General features: G+C 46.4%; 1 protein-coding gene across 2 annotated transcripts in view; it reads left to right on the top strand.

Moving 5' to 3' along the window:
• Positions 1 to 2700: 2700 nt before the first annotated feature.
• Positions 2701 to 21606, top strand: part of LOC139749040 (LIM/homeobox protein Awh-like) — a 47021-nt gene continuing 28115 nt past the window's right edge. Inside the window, exons 1-3 of one of the 2 annotated variants that reach the window (XM_071662438.1) lie at positions 2701 to 3090; positions 13710 to 14960; positions 15323 to 15507. In XM_071662438.1, coding sequence (XP_071518539.1) covers positions 14691 to 14960; positions 15323 to 15507 — 455 coding nt within the window. In that variant the 5' untranslated portion in view covers positions 2701 to 3090; positions 13710 to 14690. The remainder of the gene's footprint in view (positions 3091 to 13709; positions 14961 to 15322; positions 15508 to 21606) is intronic. The other variant, XM_071662439.1, reaches the window with a different exon arrangement.

Genomic DNA, 21606 nt, shown 5'->3' with positions numbered 1-21606 from the left:
AAAAAAAAAACTGCTCTCGGATGTTTTAATAAAGAATAAATACTTTTCAGATAAGACATTTTTCTTGACCACTGGATTTCTCTGTCCTAGATATGCCAGAGGATAGAGCCATTGTCCTTAGATATGCCAGGGACCTGAGACTTTGTCCTAGATATGCCAGGGACCTGAGACTTTGTCCTAGATATGCCAGGGGCCTGAGACTTTGTCCTAGATATGCAGAGGGCCTGAGCCTTTGTCCTAGATATGCCGGGGACCTGAGACTTTGTCCTAGATATGCCAGGGGCCTGAGACTTTGTCCTAGATATGCCGAGGGCCTGAGCCTTTGTCCTAGATATACCAGGGGCCTGAGACTTTGTCCTAGATATGCCAGGGGCCTGAGGCTTTGTCCTAGATATGCCAGGGACCTGAGGCTTTGTCCTAGATATGCCGAGGGCCTGAGCCTTTGTCCTAGATATGCCAGGGGCCTGAGACTTTGTCCTAGATATGCCAGGGACCTGAGACTTTGTCCTAGATATGCCAGGGGCCTGAGACTTTGTCCTAGATATGCCAGGGGCCTGAAACTTTGTCCTAGATATGCCAAGGGCCTGAGACTTTGTCCTAGATATGCCAGGGGCCTGAGACTTTGTCTTAGATATGCCAAGGACCTGAGACATTGTCCTAGATATGTTAGGGGCCTGAGACTTTGTCCTAGATATGCTAGGGGCCAGAGACTTGGTCCTAGACAAGCCAGGGGCCTGAGACTTTGTCCTAGATATGCCAGGAAAGGCAGCACTCAGTGATTACGCTGCTGGCCTCAATCATCATACAAATTATGGTGACTTCGTCTTAGCTTTCCGTGCCACAAACAGCCGGGTGCCGTCCCCGGAACAGCAGCTTTCGTGTCTCTAAAATACAACCGGCGATCGTCCCTATAACAGTGAGCAAAGCAACTTCCCTTTATATGGCAGCCTCGGTCCACGGTGGACCACGTACCCCGTGCTCAGAACACGCCCCGCAACGTGCCACAGCTGCGGGCGTTGTCTGGCGTATGAGTAACGAAACACGCACAGTGTCTTTACCTACGCGAGCCGTTACTGCCACTCGCCATCCAGCTACTCTCGAGTGGAGGGCCAACACAGGGGAGTGTAAATCCCCCACGGCCTCCCCTCGCCATACAGACTCCCGCTGTGTTGGAGTGTGGCTGCTAGGTTACAGTATATCCACTGGGTTGTAATATGACTGCTGTGTAACGGTATGGCTGCTGGGTTATACCACGACTGCTGTGCTACAGTATGGCTGCTGGGTTATACCATGACTGCTGTGCTACAGTATGGCTGCTGGGTCGAACACTAAACAAGGGGAAATTCTGATAACCACCCCCTCTCCCTTCCTCCTCCTCCTCCTCCTTCTTCCCCTTCGGACGTCAGCGGCCTTGTTTGTGGAGACACTGGCGCCCTCCAGACTCACAAGGCAGAGCAAGTCGGGATCCGTCGTGCCACCGCGTCAAGGATGAGCTCAGACTATCATGGGTCTGGAGCACGGCCGGCAGCCCCATCACACACACACACACACACCAAAGCGTAACCCCCCCCCCCCCCACACACACACACACACTCCCTCCCCCAAAGCGTAGCCACATCGTCTTTGCCCAAGACACCCGACCGCCCCCTTCCCCTTGAGTTGTTACTACAGAGATACGCCAAGAGAACGTGTAACACACCAGACGTACACATATGCCACGAGACCTTGTCACACAGTAACACACCAGGTACACATATGCCACGAGACCTCGTCACACAGTAACGCACCAGATACACATATGCCACGAGATCTTGTCTCACAGTAATGCAAAAGATACACATACCTCAATGCAGCTCAACACAGAACTGTTTGTACCAAAACAGAAGGCAACTGACTCAACAAACAACAGCTTCTACAGTGGCTGTTTAACGTTGACAGACGTCTAAACACCAGCGCAAACCATCGTAAACAATGCTCTTAACAGAAAGCAAACAACAATGACTTACCAAAACATAAACAATAAAACCTATCTGAAGTCGCAAAGTCAGCAATACGAGACCAAAATGAAAGACGAATAACATCCAGTAAAGAGAAGATCAGCAAGGACTGGAGAATCGTCACCAGCTTGATAGACGAAGACATACATACGGAGCAGGGGGGGAAAAATACCATATCAAACTGCGCCCCCCATTAAACCCTCCAACTACCAGGAAAAGCCTCGGTCGTGTTTACATGTCCAACTAAAGACAACAAAAATAATGCCAACACCAAGAAAGTGAGACACGGGGACCACCACCCCACAGCCAGGGACAACGAGAGAGTAAAAAGGGGAATGAAGAGCAGGTTTGTTATATATCACAACTGGTGGTTGTTGTGCGAGCTGATGTGTATAAAGAAATCAATTTTAACCGTTGGTTTGATGTTTGTCTCGATCCTCTCGTTTTAAGTAAGCGACCAAGTTCCTTCACCTCGAGCCGGGCCATTACGGAGACCGTAAAGATAAGGATTGTAATTGGTTAATTCATTAGACCGGCGGCCATGTTCGGGCAGGTGGGAGCGGAGCTCCGGAGCGGGTCTCGCACGGGTTGCTGACCCTCACTTGCCCTCCTGTAGCGGTTAGTGGCGGGTGTCTGGCGGGGCGACGCTCGGCCGCCCGAGCTGCTACCGACCTGGCGCGGGGAGTTCCGCCCCTTTCTGCCCCGGCCCCGCCCAGGATCCATTGTGCGCCAATCACATTGTTTCCCGCTCATTGTACGCCAATCGAATTGTTTGCCGTCATCAATTCCCGCGTGGATTGGCGGACAATGCGCAGATGACACCTGAGTGGCTGGGATTCCGCGCGCATGGCAATTGGCGACGTGACGGGCGGGAAAAGTCGCCCATGCTTCAAAGAATAAGTGCAAAATGGCTTGAAAAGAAAGAGTGTTATACCTATTCTTTTGTTCGACGTAAATGAGGAGCGCTCCTCCGATCTCGCCAAAAGTGTATCATCAGCGGCGTGGCTGAGCAGGAGGAGGAGCCGCCGTCCTGTGGTAAGGTGTCGTAGGGGGCGCGCCCGCCACGTCCTTCGGAAAACGCAGGTACCATGAGGTGAGTACTACTGCAGAAGGCTCTTGTTGTTTTTTTTTCTTTTACCTGGCCGGCTCGCTCTCCCTGCCCACCAGCAGGAGGAGGAGGAAGAGCAGCAGTAGTCAGGACCCGGGTGCTGCTGCTGTGCCCTCAGGGGGGGAGCGCGGCGGGCGGCACAGCGGCAGCAGCAGCGAACAGCAGGTGAGAGGGGTCCCGGTAATTGAAGACAATAATACCCCCCGCCCGCTGGTGCTGTGGGTGAACGTGAGCTGCTCTGTGATTTGATGGCGACCACATCTCCCCGACAGTTACTAACTAGATGTTAGATATCATTATATATATATATATATATATATATATATATATATATATATACACCAAGGAACAGTAGCCTCCAATCACTGCGAGGCCACTGCTGCAGCGTATGTGGGTGGGAGGCCCCCAGAGCCACGCAAATGGCCGCGTCCGGACACCGTGCCAGTGGGGAGGACACCGTCCTGAATGTACCGGGACGCGACCCGGGGACCTCCTGACACGCCCGTGAAGGTAACCCAAAAAGAAGAGGGTCATGTGTGTGAGGTGTGGTGTTGTGAGGAGGCCATTACTGTGAGTTTTGGGTATTCAGTGTGGCGACGCTCCAGCCTCGCTGGTATGGACCGCGTGAATAATACCACCTCGCCCATGGACCGATGAAAAGGAAATCACTGCTTTCAAGCAGAGTGGAACGACTCAGTTCGTCTGAAAACACTCGGAATTCGCAATTACCAACTGACCTCCTCCTCCTCCTACTTCTCTCTCTACACTGGCTACACACAGCTCTAGGTCTACGCAAGGCGAGGAGAGGAGGAAGGGGGTGTGTATGAATGAATATATATATATATATATATATATATATATATATATATATATATATATATATATATATATATATATATATATACCACGAGTTAAGGCAGTGCGACTCTTGAACCCGAACCCGATCCGTCGTTGAGTTCTTCGTCAGCACCGGTGGGGCCCGTCGGTGCGTGTTGCTGGAACGATGGTGACGCTGCATCGAGATATGCTGGCATTATGGGAGAGAATGTGTCGTGGGGTGTTTGCTTCTGAACGGGGGGGAAGAGAGAGAGAGAGAGAGAGAGAGAGAGAGAGAGAGAGAGAGAGAGAGAGAGAGAGAGAGAGAGAGAGAGAAGAGCGCTTCCTGAACTTCTTCAAAACTGCTTATCTTTTCCTGTCAATTTCTAGCCAAGAATGAGATGCCTCTATTATCCACACTATAATATATATATATATATATATATATATATATATATATATATATATATATATATATTATAACTGGGGTACCTGGCGCTGCAGGAGAGGAAAAAGAATGGCTTTTACAATATAGAAATTACTCTACTAATTTGAAAAACAAACTTTGTATACTCAAACACACAAACTACTGAACAAACACAGAAATGATATTAATGACACGTTTATTGACATTCTACGTAAACTGTAGTTAACTAATGGTATATGCTTGAGGCCTCCTGAAAAGCGATCTTCGGCGGCCTCAACACACACACACAAACACACAGCGTCCAAGACGTTGGAGCGGGGTAGCTTGATAACCTCGCACCACAAGGGGTTCTCAAGTACTTAACCTACACCCAGGATTGTGGGGTGGGGAGTTCCCGACCCTCCTCCAGGACTGCTACAGTTCGGCCGTGAAATTGCAACGCACAAACACGTCAAATAATGTTACGGCGGGAGCGAAGAGTCGCCTTTGGAGAGATATAACACACACACACCCACACACACACACACACACACATGCACACACACATACAGGCACACACACACACAGGCACACACACACACACACACACATATATCTATCTATCTATCTATCTATCTATCTATCTATCTATATATATATATATATATATATATATATATATATATATATATATATATATATATATATATGAGATCTTCCTCTGTGTCGACCTGACCCAACATGACACCTTGCTCTGCCTGAGTAACGCCATCCACCCTTGCTAAGTAAGTCGGTGGACAGTTTCACACGTCAAAACCTTAGCATTACACTGAACGGAATTATATTGAATGAGGTTCAGTAACAATGTACAACTCCCTACAGGCTTAGGAAGGGTGGATGTGGGTCGGGGATGGGTTTACTGACTCACTAGACACAAGGATGGGGTCAATGGTAGGTCAGGTGAGGTTGTGCTAGAGGGAAGATCTCAGATGTATATATATATATAAATTGGTTCTCTCTGCTTCTCGTGTCATCCCAGTGGAAACCCGGGACTGTATTGATCTGGGGGAAAAAACCAATCCTCAGGTCCCTAATGAAATGTCGTTCAAACCTTCATAATTCACCACGACAGTTTATAAACCAAAAAAAAAAAAGGGGGGACAGAGAAGGAGGCCAAGTGAGGATATTCCTTCCTAAGGCCCGGTTCTCTGTTCTAAACGCTTCCTCGCTAACGAGGGAAATGGCGAATATATATATATATATATATATATATATATATATATATATATATATATATATATATATATATATATATGTGTGTGTGTGTGTGTGTGTGTGTGTGTGTGTGTGTGTGTGTGTGCACTATATCGGCTAACTAAGCCACTTTGTTTTGCAGTCTTGGATGGCAATAACGTTAGTCCTTTAATTATCATAATACATGGTTAGAAAAATATATAAATGCATATGAACACAAACGTATGTATATATATAAAGGCCTCAATGCTCCTGTGATGTATGAACGAGTGAACACATATGTTCCCAACCACCTGTTCGCTAATGGGCTTTTCGACAAGAACCCATATGGTCTCAACTACCCCGTTCGCTAATAGGCTTTTCATTAACAGGACGATCGCTCGTTCGCCCTATAATTAATAATAATAATAATAATACCAGGACGGACGGGGTGATGCGCTGGGACGTACGGCAACCATGACAATTGTGTCGACCGTCATTTAAAATGGAATTCGCATATGATCAGAGAATGATGTCCTTTTCTTTTTTTCTTTTTTTTTTCACGTATTGATTCCATTTTGGCTGATGTGAGTGAGAATCCTGTGGACACGATCATGCCCATATATATATATATATATATATATATATATATATATATATATATATATATATATATATATATATATATATATAAGTGGGTTAGGAAAGGAACTCTTTTGAATTGCTTTGTGGTATACTTGGGGCAATTGTAACGCATTCGACCATCATACAAACGGATATGGTAATTACGAAGCAGTATGTTAGCGTGATATACTAAGGAGGAGAGAGGGGAGAGGGAGGTTCATTAGAGCTAGTATGTTGGCATAATATGCTGAAGGTTATATAAGAACTAGTATGCTGGTATGATATGGTGAGGGTTATATGCTGAGGGGGTCATGAGAACGAGTATGTTAGCATGATATGCTGAGGGTTATATAAGAATTAATATGCTGAAGGGTTATAAGAGCTAGTCTGTTGGGCATGGTATACTCGTATGTTAGCAGGAACGAGTATGTCTGGCATACCTAATGATATACTGAACGCATACGAAGGAACCAGGAAGGGCCTAGCGTGTCGGCGTATCCTACGACACACTGCAGTATCTGAGACGATATGTGAGCGCTCAAACCCGGGCGATAAGTTATCAGTAGACCCTGCGACAGTAGGGCGTTATTGGTGTGGAACTATAAGGTTACATCGTCCTTATTGCATCTTCGGGTTATTACAGGTCGGCAGGAATATACATACACACTGGCCTAGCCAGATAGTGCCGTTGTGGTGGTGGCTGTCGCGTGGCCGTTTACCAACCGTCTTCTGAAATTACTGGAGGAAAAAAAAAAGGAAAAGAGAATTTGTTGTATTTCAGGCCATCGCTATCGGACGACTAGATCACCAGACGTTAAGAAAAAGAAAATATATATTCTGGAATGGGGTGATAAAAGAATATATATTTAAATAGTTATGAAAATGAACTGGAAATATGTAAATCGGATGATATATATATATATATATATATATATATATATATATATATATATATATATATATATATCCCTGGGGATAGGGGAGAAAGAATACTTCCCACGTATTCCCTGCGTGTCGTAGAAGGCGACTAAGAGGGAATGGAGCAGGGGGCTGGAAATCCTCCCCTCTCTATTCTTTTTAATTTTTCCAAAAGAGGGAACAGAGAAGGGGACCAGGTGAGGATATTCCCTCAAAGGCCCAGTCCTCTGTTCTTAACGCTACCTCGTTAATGCGGGAAATGGCGAATAGTTCGAAAAAAAAATATATATATGTATGATCAGAGGTGTGGTGTCACATACGCGTCAGTGCTGGGAGAGAGAGAGATATCCAGGGAAGTGTGGTAGTGTACTTCGTTGAGATGGTTCGAACCAGCGCTTTCGAAGTATGGAGGGGAGTTCGCCTCTAGTTTCTTCCAACTCTTGGCGGACAACCAGTCGTCTACCTCAAGATGTGTCTCAACACTCTGCCCCCAACAAACCCCCCTATCTCGAGCACGACGGCGGGGCGACCCCTTGGGCACGAACGACGACGGGGCGAGACCCCTTGGGCACGAACGACGAAGGGGCGGGACACGAAAGACGACGGGGCGACCCCTTGGACACGAAAGACGACGGGGCGCGACACCTTGGGCACGAAAGACGACGGGGCGAGACCTCTTGGACACGAACGACGACGGGGCGCGACCCCTTGGGCACGAAAGACGACGGGGCGAGACCCCCTGGGCACGAACGACGACGGGGTGACCCCTTGTACACAAAAGACGACGGGGCGAGACCCCTTGGGCACGAAAGACGACGGGGCGAGACCCCTTGGGCACGAACGACGACGGGGCGACCCCTTGTACACGAAAGACGACGGGGCGATCCCCCTTGGGCACGAACGACGACGGGGCGACCCCCTTGGACACGAACGACGATGGGGCGATCCCCCTTGGGCACGAACGACGACGGAGCGACGATCGCACGACCTTTAATCATAAGGCGGGTGGTTGGTGTTACCACTGAACACGTCGTTACGGCCCTTGATAAAAGGCGACGGAGGTTGATCCGTCCCTGTGCGGAGTGCTGCTCGCGCCTCTAGGTCTGGCTCTTGCTCTGCAGCCTCACTTGACGGAGTTGGAGTCGAAAGCGGTCAACTCGCTCCCACGTAAACTTCAAAATTTGACCCGCTTCTCCCTAACGCTTCCATGTTCGTTCACTCTTCCCCTCCTTACTATAGGTAATGCTTTGCTTTTCGCTCCCGAGAGCGGGCTGCTTGTGTGCCCCTCATCGCTAGCTAGGCCACGTAATAATACTCGTTTTGATGACTGTTTCTTTGTGCCTACACCTTAAAGCTTTGGAACTCTCTACCCTCTCGTGTCTTTCCCAATAAACTATGACCTGGCACACTTTTAAGAGACAGGTGTTTCACTTCCTCAAAAATTCTCAAATACTTTCCTTCGTTTTTCCTTTTTTTCCCCCTTTCATTATCCTCTCTATACTCCAAGGAAGGCCCCGGCGGTGATGTGGACTTCGGCCTCGGAGGTACAAAAAAAAGGAGAAAAAAATAGAGAGAGAGGGCCATTACTGTAGTATGTACAGCGTTGTTACAGTAGTATACTGTACCGTTCTGATACTGTAGAGTGATTTTTACTGTCGTATGGAGTGCTATTGCCGTAACACAGGGTGGTGTTGATGTGGTATGATACAGAGCGCTGTTACTGTACTGCAAAGTACTGTTACTGTAGTATAAAGTAATGTTACTGTAGTATGGAGTGTTGTTACTGTAGTATGGAGTGTTGTTACTGTAGTATAGTGTTGTTACTGTAGTATGGAGTGTTGTTACTGTAGTATGGAGTGTTGTTACTGTAGTATGGAGTGTTGTTACTGTGGTATGGGGTGTTGTTACTGAAGTATAGTACGGAGTCTGTTACTATAGTACACAGTGCTGTTACTGTAGCACAGAGTATTGTTACTTTAGTACAGTATTACTAACGTAGTACAATGTTGTTACCGTAATACAGAGTGCTGTTACTGTACGTAGTGTTATTATTGTAGTAAAGAGTGTTGTTAATGTAGTACAAAGTGTTATGTCATATCGTGTTGTTACAATAGTATGGAGTTTTGCTTCTGTGGTCTAGTATACATTCACTGTAATAGAAAGTGCTGTTACTGTAGTAAGGAATGCTGTTCTTGTAATACAGTGAGATGTTATTATTGTACAGTGTTGTTACTGTAACACAGTGTGCTGTTATCATTGTACAGTGTTGTTACTGTAACACAGTGTGCTGTTATCATTGTACAGTGTTGTTACTGTAACACAGTGTGCTGTTATTATTGTACAGTGTTGTTACTATAACACAGTGTGCTGTTATTATTGTACAGTGTTGTTACTGTAATACAGTGAGCTGTTATTATTGTAGTGTTGTTATTGTAACACAGTGAGCTGTTATTATTGTACAGTGTTGTTACTGTAACACAGTTAGTGCTGTTATTGTAGTACAGTGTAGTTACTGTAGTATGGAGTGCTGTTATTGTAGTACAGTGTAGTTACTGTAGTATGAAGTGCTGTTATTGTAGTACAGTGTAGTTACTGTAGTATGGAGTGCTGTTATTGTAGTACAGTGTAGTTACTGTAGTATGGAGTGCTGTTATTGTAGTACAGTGTAGTTACTGTAGTATGGAGTGCTGTTACTGTAGTACAGTGTAGTTACTGTAGTATGGAGTGCTGTTACTGTAGTACAGTGTAGTTACTGTAGTATGGAGTGCTGTTACTCTCGTAGAGAGACGTTACTCGAGAATAGTGCTCTTACTGTAGTACAGAGTGGTGTTGAATTTGCATACTGCTGTTACTGGATTACAGTGTGCAATTATTGTATTGTAGTGTGTTGTTACTGCAGTACAGAGTGGTGTTACTGTAGTACAAAGTGGTGTGACTGTAGTACAGAGTGGTGTTACCGTACTATATACTGTGTTTACTGTAGTATAATGTAGTACACTGTCGTTACTGTAGTATAGTGTACAGTGCTGTTACTGTAGTAGTATAGAATGCTGCCATTGTAGTACAGAGTGCTGTTACTGTATTACAGAGCACAGAGGTGTTACCGTGGTACAGAATTCTGTTACTGTCGTACAGAGTGCTGTTACTGCAGTACAGAACTCTGTCACTGTACTGGGTTCTTTCGCGACTTTTTATGGCAGTGGAAGATACCACAAACTCACAGATTAGTTAAAAGATATACAGATAATTCAAGGAGGAGAAACTGCCAATTATCAACGTGGCTTAAGGAGGCGCAATTAATGTTAAAGCAAAATATTCAAAATGGCTATCTCTAAACGTCTCTATAGTTCTGGTTTCAGCCACTCTAGCTGGCAAATCCTTCCATATGCTAACAATCCAGTTGAAGTCGAAGTACTTCGCCTCATCCGAGGTAAAACGTTTGCCCAAGCGTTTGTATCCATTACTGCGAGCGAAATTAGACGAATCAAGTCTTCGTCTAATTTCGCTAACTGACCAATTTCTTATCCAACGAAGTACAACCCATCAATGTCATGTGACTTAATTTTTGCCAGTAACCTTTGATGTGAAACCTTATCTAATGCTTTTTTGAAAATCTTAGATAGATAGCATCAACCACTTTACTTTCGTCAGACATGTTCATTACATCATCAAGGAAAATAAACAGATTCGTCAGACATGAGCGATTTCGCCAAAAACCATCCTGAGAATCGTTTCCTGTAAATGGTATACAATTCTATCTTGAAGGATGGTTTCCATGCGTTTTCCAACTACAGACGTTAAGCTAACTGGACGATAATTTCCGGGCGATGATTTAACGACCTTTTTGAATATCGATGTTATAGTGGTAAACTTCCATTCATCTGGAACTTTTTCCGAAGCCAGTAACTTGTTGGAAAGGTCAGTCAAGGGCTAACCTATCTTATCTTCCGCCTCTTTCTTTGATCTAGGATAAAACTTATCAGGACCTGCCGTTTTATTTACTTTCACATTCCGTTTACTGCTGATAGTATGTCTTCGGCTTTATGTCAACTTGTTGAAGAACGTTTTTCTCTCTTATCAAAGAAACTGACTGCGGGACATGGGTTGTGTCTTTGATCGTGAATACAGATGCAAAGAAAAAAAAGTTGCTTGAGATTTTTTTTTCCATGGCTTCGTTATCTTATACCAACTCACCTCTTTTCCGGAATCAGTGGAGTAACCGACTTAGTCAGTCATGACTCTCTTGCCCCTTAACAAGACTGTAAAACTCCTTAGGGTTTCTCTTGCTATATTCAACAATAACGCTTCATACTGACGTTTACTTTGTCATATAAGTCTCTTACTTTATCCTCGGAAATCTACATAACTTACTGTATCATGTAAGTTACTGGTCTCTTTGAATTTCTTAATAGCTTCTCCCTTAGACAAGAAGCGCTTTCTTTACATGGTCGTTCTACCACCTTGGCTTAATTTTTGAAATAGACTGTCTACTACGAACTGGCATATATGTTCCTTCTACCGCTTTGAAGGTTTTCCTGAAGCTTTTCCATATCATCCTAGGTTCGCCTATCAAGAGCAATGCGGAGATCATTAAAATTCACACGTTCAAAATCGAATATTTTTTTTTCTGCGATTGTTATGCTGACTAAAATCACATGCGGTACTAAAAGCGATCTCAAAAGTATTTTGAAGATGATCACCTGTACCAGACATCTCAAAAGTATTTTGAAGATGATCACCTGTACCAGACATCTCAAAAGTATTTTGAAGATGATCACCTGTACCAGACATCTCAAAGTATTTTGAAGATGATCACCTGTACCAGACATCTCAAAAGTATTTTGAAGATGATCACCTGTACCAGACATCTCAAAAGTATTTTGAAGATGATCACCTGTACCAGACGTTTCGGCAACTTCGACACCATTAACGAGATCCTCATCTGTAGTTTAAACTAAACCCAATGTATTCACGTCGCGAGTTAGTTTCTTGGCAAATCGGATTGGGTCACTATCAAGCAAATGTACGTAGAGTCCACGTGGACCCGGAGCTCCTGGAAAGGAATCTCTCCATTTAGATATCGGTAGGTTAAAATCTCTTATGACACAATCGTGTTTATTACAAATTTTTGTTGACTGACCATCGGATCTTTCGTCTACCTCTGGTGTCTGTGTGCGGGGGGCCTATAGACTAGTCCTGCTGCTATTTTCTTACTAGGTTTTTATCTTTAATTTCCACGGAAATGAAGTCGACATTCTCAACGGCTACACCCTTTTTCACTACGGGATTTAAATGATTATTACTGTAGTATAATGCCACACACGAGTCCATTTTGTGTAAGTATTACTCACACACATTCTTCTAAGCAGAAGCCTGATCCACATATTCTAGTCTGCCTCTTCTGAAGCCACGTTCTTCCTTCTCAATCTGATGTTCTACACATTCCTCAACCCTCTCAGTCACCATTCTCCCGTACAACTTTACCAACCACACTCAACAACTTCAGTACTTGGGACATTCATTTATTTCCCCCTTACCTTTATACAATAGCATTACAGAGGCTTTCCGCCAATCCTCAGGCGCCTCACCATGAGCCATGCACACAGTGAAAATCCTACGTAACTTCCTATCTGAAAGAAACTCAGCTGTAATCCCATCCACTCCAGCCGCTTTGCCGCAAACTCCGCGTCCAAAGCAATCCCACATTTGCCATCCTCTGTCATCGAACACATTTAAGAACCCTTCAGAGAGTACTCATTTCACCTCCTCTTCACCTTATTTCTGCCTGTTACCACTTCCCCATCCGCTCTCTTCGTCGATATTCCCATTTGTTCTCTTGTTTTATCACACACTATTAAGCTCCTCATTTTTCTTATTCTCCCTGAAATTTGTTGACACCCGTTCACTCAAAATGTATCTGCCCTCTTTTTCAGCCCCTTTACCTTCCTCTTACATACTTCAAATCGTAAGTCTGAAACTGTCAGACATTTAAGAACTGCCTTACGTCTTCTTCATTGCGCCACTCTCACTGGGTATCAAATGGTGGAAATATATCTTCGTGTTTCTTAGCGACCATGCCTCTTCTCCCTTAGCCTATGCATCGGTTATGACCAACTGCAATGGATTAGGTCTGCTGTATCTACAGGTGTTGTTTCCATGTGCTGCAGTACTCTGTACTTCCAAGTTAGGGGAAATGAAACGTAGTCCAGACCATAATCGTAACGTAAGGAGAGACTGGTATAATGATACGACAGTAAGACCTAATACAATACACGAAGATGAAACGGTTCGGTCGTGCATGCACACGGCTCTTAAGACACATCTGGAATGATTCACAAGTATTCACGAGTGAGTGATGATAGAATAAACGTGGTAATCAGATTAAAAAAAAAAAAAAAAGTCGCTGAATGAAACTATGTGACGTATAGCCACAATCCTAACGATAAAACCTGATTAGAATAAAACTGTACAACAATTTGAAACCTTCGCCCGTCACGCGCCTAACACCACACAAGTCTAGCACATGTTCGCATATGATGACACCTTTACCATCCTTGTCAGAAGACGTGTTTGATATTAATATTCCTTTCTTTCTACCCCCCACCAGCCCACGTCAATACTTCGGGAGATGAAAGAGCACTGCAGCGACGATCAAGGGTCCTGCTTGATTCATCTGTCGACTGGATCTCTGGAGATGCAGCAGATGCTGGACCGGAGGCCTTGAAGCTTCGAATCAAAACAAGAGAACAAACTGGAGGCCTTGAAGCTTCGACTCAAAACAAGAGAACAAGGCACCCGGAGAGACGTCCCATACCAAAGACCGTATTACACAGACCTGCCATGAGGAGGAGGAGGAGGAACCTAAGGAAATTATATTCACATATGATCATCTAGGAAACAATGCGACTCTGAGGAACATGACGAGAAAACAGCCCAAAAAAATTCCACAGGAAAGAAACCTACAAAAGAAACCGGATTTTCTTGTTGGATCTTCAGGGAATCAAGACGTCTACGTCCTAGAAGACCAGCCAATGAACGAGGGACGACAGAGTTAAAAGTGGTTTTGTCAGTAGTGTTAAACCTCCAGTAGTAGTTTCAACAGTGGAAAGTACTAGCACCCAGGCTGGCAACAGGAGTCACATCCACTTGAAATTATCCAAAGTAACGGAGAGTAAACAGGAGAGAAAAAAAATTAGAACAGGATGAATGAAATCATTCCATGTGAAAATGTGAAAATTAAACAGTAAAACGAATGAAAAGTAATCAACGAGAGGGAGCGACCTCTTAAAGTCAGCCTAGGAGACCAGGGATGAATAACGAATTACCGGAGGACAGTCGCTAGGACGATCGAAGTCATGAGATAGATATCAAGCTTAACTGGAATGTCTGAGGACACACTAGACAATCAGAGAAGTACCAGGCGAACGCCACACGATCTGGTGAGGAAGCCAGCCAGGGGCGCGTGAGGGAATCCAAGGGGGAGCTGCCCAGAAGACCTGCCACACCGACACCGCGGCAGAAAACCATAGGAAAAGGACGGTAGACGAGGGAGGCGGCGGCGCGGCGGGCGGCCGAGGGAGGAGGGGCCATGATCGTCGACGCGGTACGAGTGTCGTGCGGGTCCGACGGTGTCATGGCCGAGGATGACCCCCTCCGTCCCCCCTTCACCCCACCAGACCCCGGCCACAACCCCAGCGAGGCCAACCCCGTGGCAGAGGCCCGCCTCCATCCCCACAACCCCAGCGAGGCCAACCCTACCGCAGAAGCCAGGCTCCACTCCGATCCCCAGCCGAGCCTCATACAGACCCAGCAGCAAGACCAGAAGTGCTCCGAGAAGAGCCTCTCCAGGGATTCGAAGGTAAGCTCTTGAGAGTCGTCCCCGAGGGAGGGAGAGAGCTGCTCCGTCAGGGCGAAGTTGCTCAGAACGCGTAGAGGGAGCTGAAGGGGCAGAGATCAAAAATTTCAAAACCTCAAAAATTGTATTCACGTCTCAATAGTAGCTTTGCCTTTGAGAGGGGAAAAATACTGAATATATATAACTTGTCAAAGCTGGAAATTAAATCTCTCAGAACTTGATGACCTGGTGAAGTGGGATGGGACCCCAACCGGGACGTCCAAGCCCTCATCATTAGGTAGGGTTGTTAGGAACTTGTCACAGTCTCTTGTGTATCCTGAATGACTGATCAACATGTTGGCTCTCTCCGTGGTTTGGCGTCGCAGGGGTGCGGGGGCGAGGTGTGCCAAGGGTGCCACGATGTGATCGCTGACCGCTTCCTCCTGCGGGTCAACTCCCGCTCCTGGCACCAGACCTGCCTCAGGTGCTGCGTCTGTCAGCTGGCACTCGACCGCCAGCCTTCCTGCTTCATCCGGGAACACAACGTCTACTGCAAGGCTGACTACACCAGGTGAGTCTTCTCACAATATATATATATATATATATATATATATATATATATATATATATATATATATATATATATATATATATATATATATTGACTACTTATATGTACAATTGCGGAGGGAGTTCTAAACTGATGAGGCCACACATCTTCAAATGTTCTCTGTCAAAAAACCTTTTTAAACTTCTGCTTGAGGCCAGCATACACAATATCATTTCTTCGTTTACCCCCGTCCAGATACTATAAGAGTGACCTTCCATATCACCTCTAGCACGTTCCACGTACTGACTAATTCCTTGATTATTTTTTTCTTTTTTTTTTTGGGGGGGGGGGGGGGGGGGTTAACCCACCTGTTTGTAGTATCTGCGCATATTTCGATGACCTGTTCCATGTCGATTTCGTTAAACTGTGTTTCGAAACTGGACGTCTGTGACCGAGTCATACCACTGTCTGCATCCATTATCGTAAGGTCGGGCGCCTGGGACGCCACATTCGTCCCAACCTTGCCACCCGGACCTCAAACAGACAAGAGTTACCACGGTATGTTTGACCCCCGACACTCCTTAGTGGCCAGTGGGCCTCACACTCTGAGGGCGTCTGGTCAGCTGGTCACATACCCTAGACACACACCCTCACGTGTGTTCTTCCTAACTCGTCAGGCCTTATTCCCTCCTGCTTCACTTATTTCGTCTGTCCTCCAAGATGTCCTGCTGCTATCGCCTCCTTCCCCCACCTCACATTACCATCCTCTCCCTCGGCCACCGCTCCGCCAAGGCACTCAAGACCTCCTCCCCTCACTTCCCCAGCCCCAGCCGGACCGACCCCTCCACAGCTCCACCTGGCGACCCTCTGGGTCTAGAGAGGGTGGGTGGGAGGAGGAGGAAGGATTAACATAGCAACAATCGACCAATTACACCCACCAGGAAATTACCGGTATTACCCTCCTCCCTCCCTCCCTCCCTCCCCTTGAGCTACCACCTACACCCTCCTCCTCTTCCTCACACACTGACACCAGTGGGCAGACATACTCCCCTACCACACACTGACACCAGCTGGCGGACATACTCCCCTACCACACACTGACACCAGCAGGCGGACATACTCCCCTACCACACACTGACACCAGTGGGCAGACATACTCCCCCTTCACACACACTGACACCAGCAGGCAGGACATACTCCCCCTCCACACACACTGACATGAGCAGGCAGACATATTCCCCCTCCACACACACTGACATCAGTATGGAGTGGCAAACGCACTCCCCCTCCACACACACTGACATCAATATGTAGTGGCACACATACTGACATCAACATATGTCCACACACACTGGCATCAGTATGCAGTGGTGCACACATACTGACATCAACATATGCACACACACCGACATCAACATATATGCTGGGACATATAGAGGCCATCAGTGTGAACGCACACATAACTATGGTGACCTACTTGTACTGGTGAGGACCCAGCTCTACCCAGCATCCAGTCCGTCGGCTTGGCAACACCGCGCCAGCCAGACACACACACACACACACACACATCGACCATGACAACCCTGTAACCAACAACAACAACAACAACAACAACAACAACAACAACAGACTGTACCAATGTGATCACAGTGGAACGACAAACACAAACATAACAACAACAACAACAGGTTGTACCAACGTGATCACAGTGGAACAACAAATACAAACACAACAACAACAACAACAGGTTGTACCAATGTGATCACAGGGGAACAACAAACACAAACACAACAACAACAACAACAGGTTGTACCAACGTGACCACAGTGGAACAACAAACACAAACACAACAACAACATGAGACTGTGCCAACGTCATCACAGTGGAACAACAAACATACACAACAACAACAACAACAACAACAACAATAGGCTGTACCAACGTGATCACAGTGGAACAACAAACACAAACACTACACCAAAGGCAACAACGACAGAACCAACATGAGCAGAGAGGAAGAACAACAGCAACAAAAAACAAACACAACAGCAACAACAACAATGACTTAACAAACAATGGCCAGACAGGACGAACAACAAAAACAAACACAATAGTAACAACAACAACAACAACAACGACTGAACCAACATGACCAGAAAGGAACAACAACAACAACAACAAACACAACAACAACAACAACAACATTGATTGAACCCACATAACCAGACAGGACGAGCAACAACAACAACAACAAATACAGTGATTGAACCAACATGGCCACAAAGGAACAAATACAAGAACAACAAGAACACTGAACCAACATGACCAGAGACGAACCACAAGTATAACAAAAACAACAATGAACCAACATGGCCAGAGAGGAACAAACACAAGAACAACAAGAACACTGAACCAACATGACGAACCACAAGAATAACAAAAACAAGAACACTGAACCAACATGACGAACCACAAGAATAACAAAAACAAGAACACTGAACCAACATGACGAACCACAAGAATAACAAAAACAAGAACACTGAACCAACATGACGAACCACAAGAATAACAAAAACAAGAACACTGAACCAACATGGCCAGAGAGGACTAAGAAAAACAATGATAAATACATCAGTGAGTGACCCAACTTGACGCGAGAAGAACAACTTGAAGAACAATATGGTCGAGCCAAGGTGGCTACACATGAAGAACACTAGCAGAGGGAACACGTCGAAAATGACTGGACCTGAACATGTTCATGAACAAGAGTGAACAACTGTCACGACTGAATACCCGGAAGAACACGGCGACAGGACCACAGGAAAAAAGAACAGAAGAAAACGGGAGAACACATGAAGACACAAGAACACACACACACACACACACACACACACACACACACACACACACACACATATATATATATATATAATTACGCTACTATACATTTCAACCAGTACACAGACATTTCCGTAAAAGACAGGTATATTTCTATCAAAAATAATCAGGTAAATTTCGTTTTAAACACACACACACACACACACACACACACACACACACACGGACATGACACAGCCACTACCTCCGTCATTCACTCCTTCCAGCGACAGCTGCTACATATCCCAGGATGAGCCTGGGACCTGGGATCTGGGACCAACTGGGACTACAGGCACCCACGTGCGGTGCTAGGTCCTGGGACCAGCTGGGACTCCATTCACCCGCGTGGTGTTGGTTCCTGGGACACGAGCAGAGCCTATAGGGATACGCGTTGCTGGGTCCTGGGACCAACTGGAACTGCAGGGATACGCGTTGCTGGGTCCCGGGACCAGATGGGACGACAGAGTCCCACGTGTGGTGCGGGGATGGTGATATTCCTCCCATTTCATCACCTTAACCATCAACATTCCTCCACCGTTTCATTTCTCTACCATCTCTATTTCACACCTACTCTCTCTCTCTCGGTCTGTCTCGCATCTCTTCTTCTTCTATCCTCTCTATCCCCCTTCCTCTATGTCTCCCTCAACCTCTCTATCCCCCCTCTTCTATGTCTCCGTTAACCTCTCTATCCCCCCTCCTCTACGTCTCCCTTAACCTCTCTATCCCTCTCATCTCTTCCTCTACCCTCTCTATCCCTCCCCTACCCTCCCATCTCTTCCTCTACCCTCTCTATCCCTCCCCTACCCTCCCATCTCTTCCTCTACCCTCTCTATCCCTCCCCTACCCTCCCATCTCTTCCTCTACCCTCTCTATCTCCCCCCCCTACCCTCCCATCTCTTTCTCTACCCTCTCAATCCCTCCCCTACCCTCCCATCTCCTCCTCTACCCTCTCTATCCCTCCCCTATCCTCTCCATCTCTCCCCTTCTCTCTCATCCTTTCCTCTACCCTCTTTATCCCTCCTCCCCTATCCTCTCAATCCCTATTCTAACTTCTCAAATCCCTTCCCCTATCCTCTCTATCTCTCCCAAACCTCCTCATCCCTTCCTCTAACCCTCTCAACCAACCACCCCAGCAGTATCCTATCCCTTCCATCCCTCCTCTTTACTACTCCTGTACACTCGCTATCCGCCTCACTACCTCCCCCCCCCCCCCCCGTGGACTCACACGACCAAAACATAAACATCCTGGTGGGGCTCTCGTATGCAAATGAGTGCGAGTGAGAGTAATTAGCGGCGATACGTGGCCGACTGCTTAGTGTGGTGACGGTGCAGCTCCACAACACCCCACACCCCTCCCTTCCCTAGCCCCGCCCCGCCCCGCCCCGTGTGACGCGACGAGACCTCGCCCCGGAGCCCCCTAACACCCCCCCTCCCCCCAAACAGCCGGAAGTGTTGAACCGTCTCCCGGTAGATGGTGTCGTCCCCCCCCTACCCCAACCTCCTCCTTCCCAGGAAACTCCTAAGGCGGAAACCCGAGAGAGAGAGAGAGAGAGAGAGAGAGAGAGAGAGAGAGAGAGAGAGAGAGAGAGAGAGAGAGAGAATAAGAGAGAATGAGAGAGAGAGAGAGAGAGAGAGAGAGAGAGAGAGAGAGAGAGAGAGAGAGAGAGAGAGAGAGAGAGAGAATAAGAGAGAATGAGAGAGAGAGAGAGAGAGAGAGAGAGAGAGAGAGAGAGAGAGAGAGAGAGAGAGAGAGAGAGAGAGAGAGAGTGTACCTACCCACCATATTCTTGCTCTCGTCAGTGGTGGTGGCGCGTGTGGCGCACCAAGATGACGATGCTGTCGCCTTCCTTGTGCAGCAAAAATGAGTAAACGTCTAACAGAGCGAGCCAGTCCGGGAGCCTCTGTGTGTGTGTGTGTGTGTGTGTGTGTGTGTGTGTGTGTGTGTGTGCGTGTGTCTCGTCATGCATAAGTTCTCATTATCATACCTCTCGTTTCCTGAGCTGGATGGTGTACTGTCTCACCTACATAGATGAATCCTGGCGTCCTCGTCCAATGGTGACTCTTAAATCTATTACATCCGCCTCGCTTTCTGTTGCTGTTCGTCCTTTGTGAGGTGTGGCCGTTTTAACCCTAACTGTCCTGCTGGTGTATATGCTTTAGTTTATCTTAGGGTCGCCTCTGCCGACTGATGCATCATACCTGGATCTCTCTGTTATGTCCTGTCTGTCTTGCATCATTTCACTCATTCTGGTGTCCTCTCCAAAAAGCATCTGACTATGCTCTCTCTTGCAACAGACTGACTGATATCGGAGCATGTGTGTCTCTCTGCAACACTGATACCTAAGTTTGTGTCTCTCTGCAACAGACTGATATCGGAGCATGTGTGACTCTCTGCAACAGACTGATATCGGAGCATGTGTGACTCTCTGCAACAGACTGATATCGGAGCATGTGTGTCTCTCTGCAACAGACTGATATCGGAGCATGTGTGTCTCTCTTGCAACAGACTGATAGATATCGGAGCATGTGTGTCTCTCTGCAACAGACTGATATCGGACCATGCGTGTCTCTCTGCAACAGACTGATATCGGAGCATGTGTGTCTCTCTGCAACAGACTGATATCGGAGCATGTGTGTCTCTCTGCAACAGACTCATATCGGAGCATGTGTGTCTCTCTGCAACAGACTCATATCGGAGCATGTGTGTCTCTCTTGCAATAGACTGATATCGGACCATGTGTGTCTCTCTGCAACAGACTGATATCGGAGCATGTGTGACTCTCTGCAACAGACTGATATCGGAGCATGTGTGTCTCTCTGCAACAGACTGATATCGGAGCATGTGTGTCTCTCTGCAACAGACTCATATCGGAGCATGTGTGTCTCTCTTGCAATAGACTGATATCGGACCATGTGTGTCTCTCTGCAACAGACTGATATCGGAGCATGAGTGTCTCTCTGCAACAGACTGATATCGGACCATGTGTGTCTCTCTGCAACAGACTCATATCGGAGCATGTGTGTCTCTCTGCAACAGACTGATATCGGAGCATGTGTGTCTCTCTGCAACAGACTCATATCGGAGCATGTGTGTCTCTCTGCAACAGACTCATATCGGACCATGTGTGTCTCTCTGCAACAGACTGATATCGGAGCATGTGTGTCTCTCTGCAACAGACTGATATCGGAGCATGTGTGTCTCTCTGCAACAGACTGATATCGGAGCATGTGTGTCTCTGCAAC

The sequence above is a fragment of the Panulirus ornatus genome, chromosome 6 (genome assembly GCF_036320965.1).
Source record: "Panulirus ornatus isolate Po-2019 chromosome 6, ASM3632096v1, whole genome shotgun sequence".
NCBI classification, from domain to species: Eukaryota; Metazoa; Arthropoda; class Malacostraca; order Decapoda; family Palinuridae; genus Panulirus; species Panulirus ornatus.
This window is presented reverse-complemented; position numbering and strand designations above follow the sequence as displayed.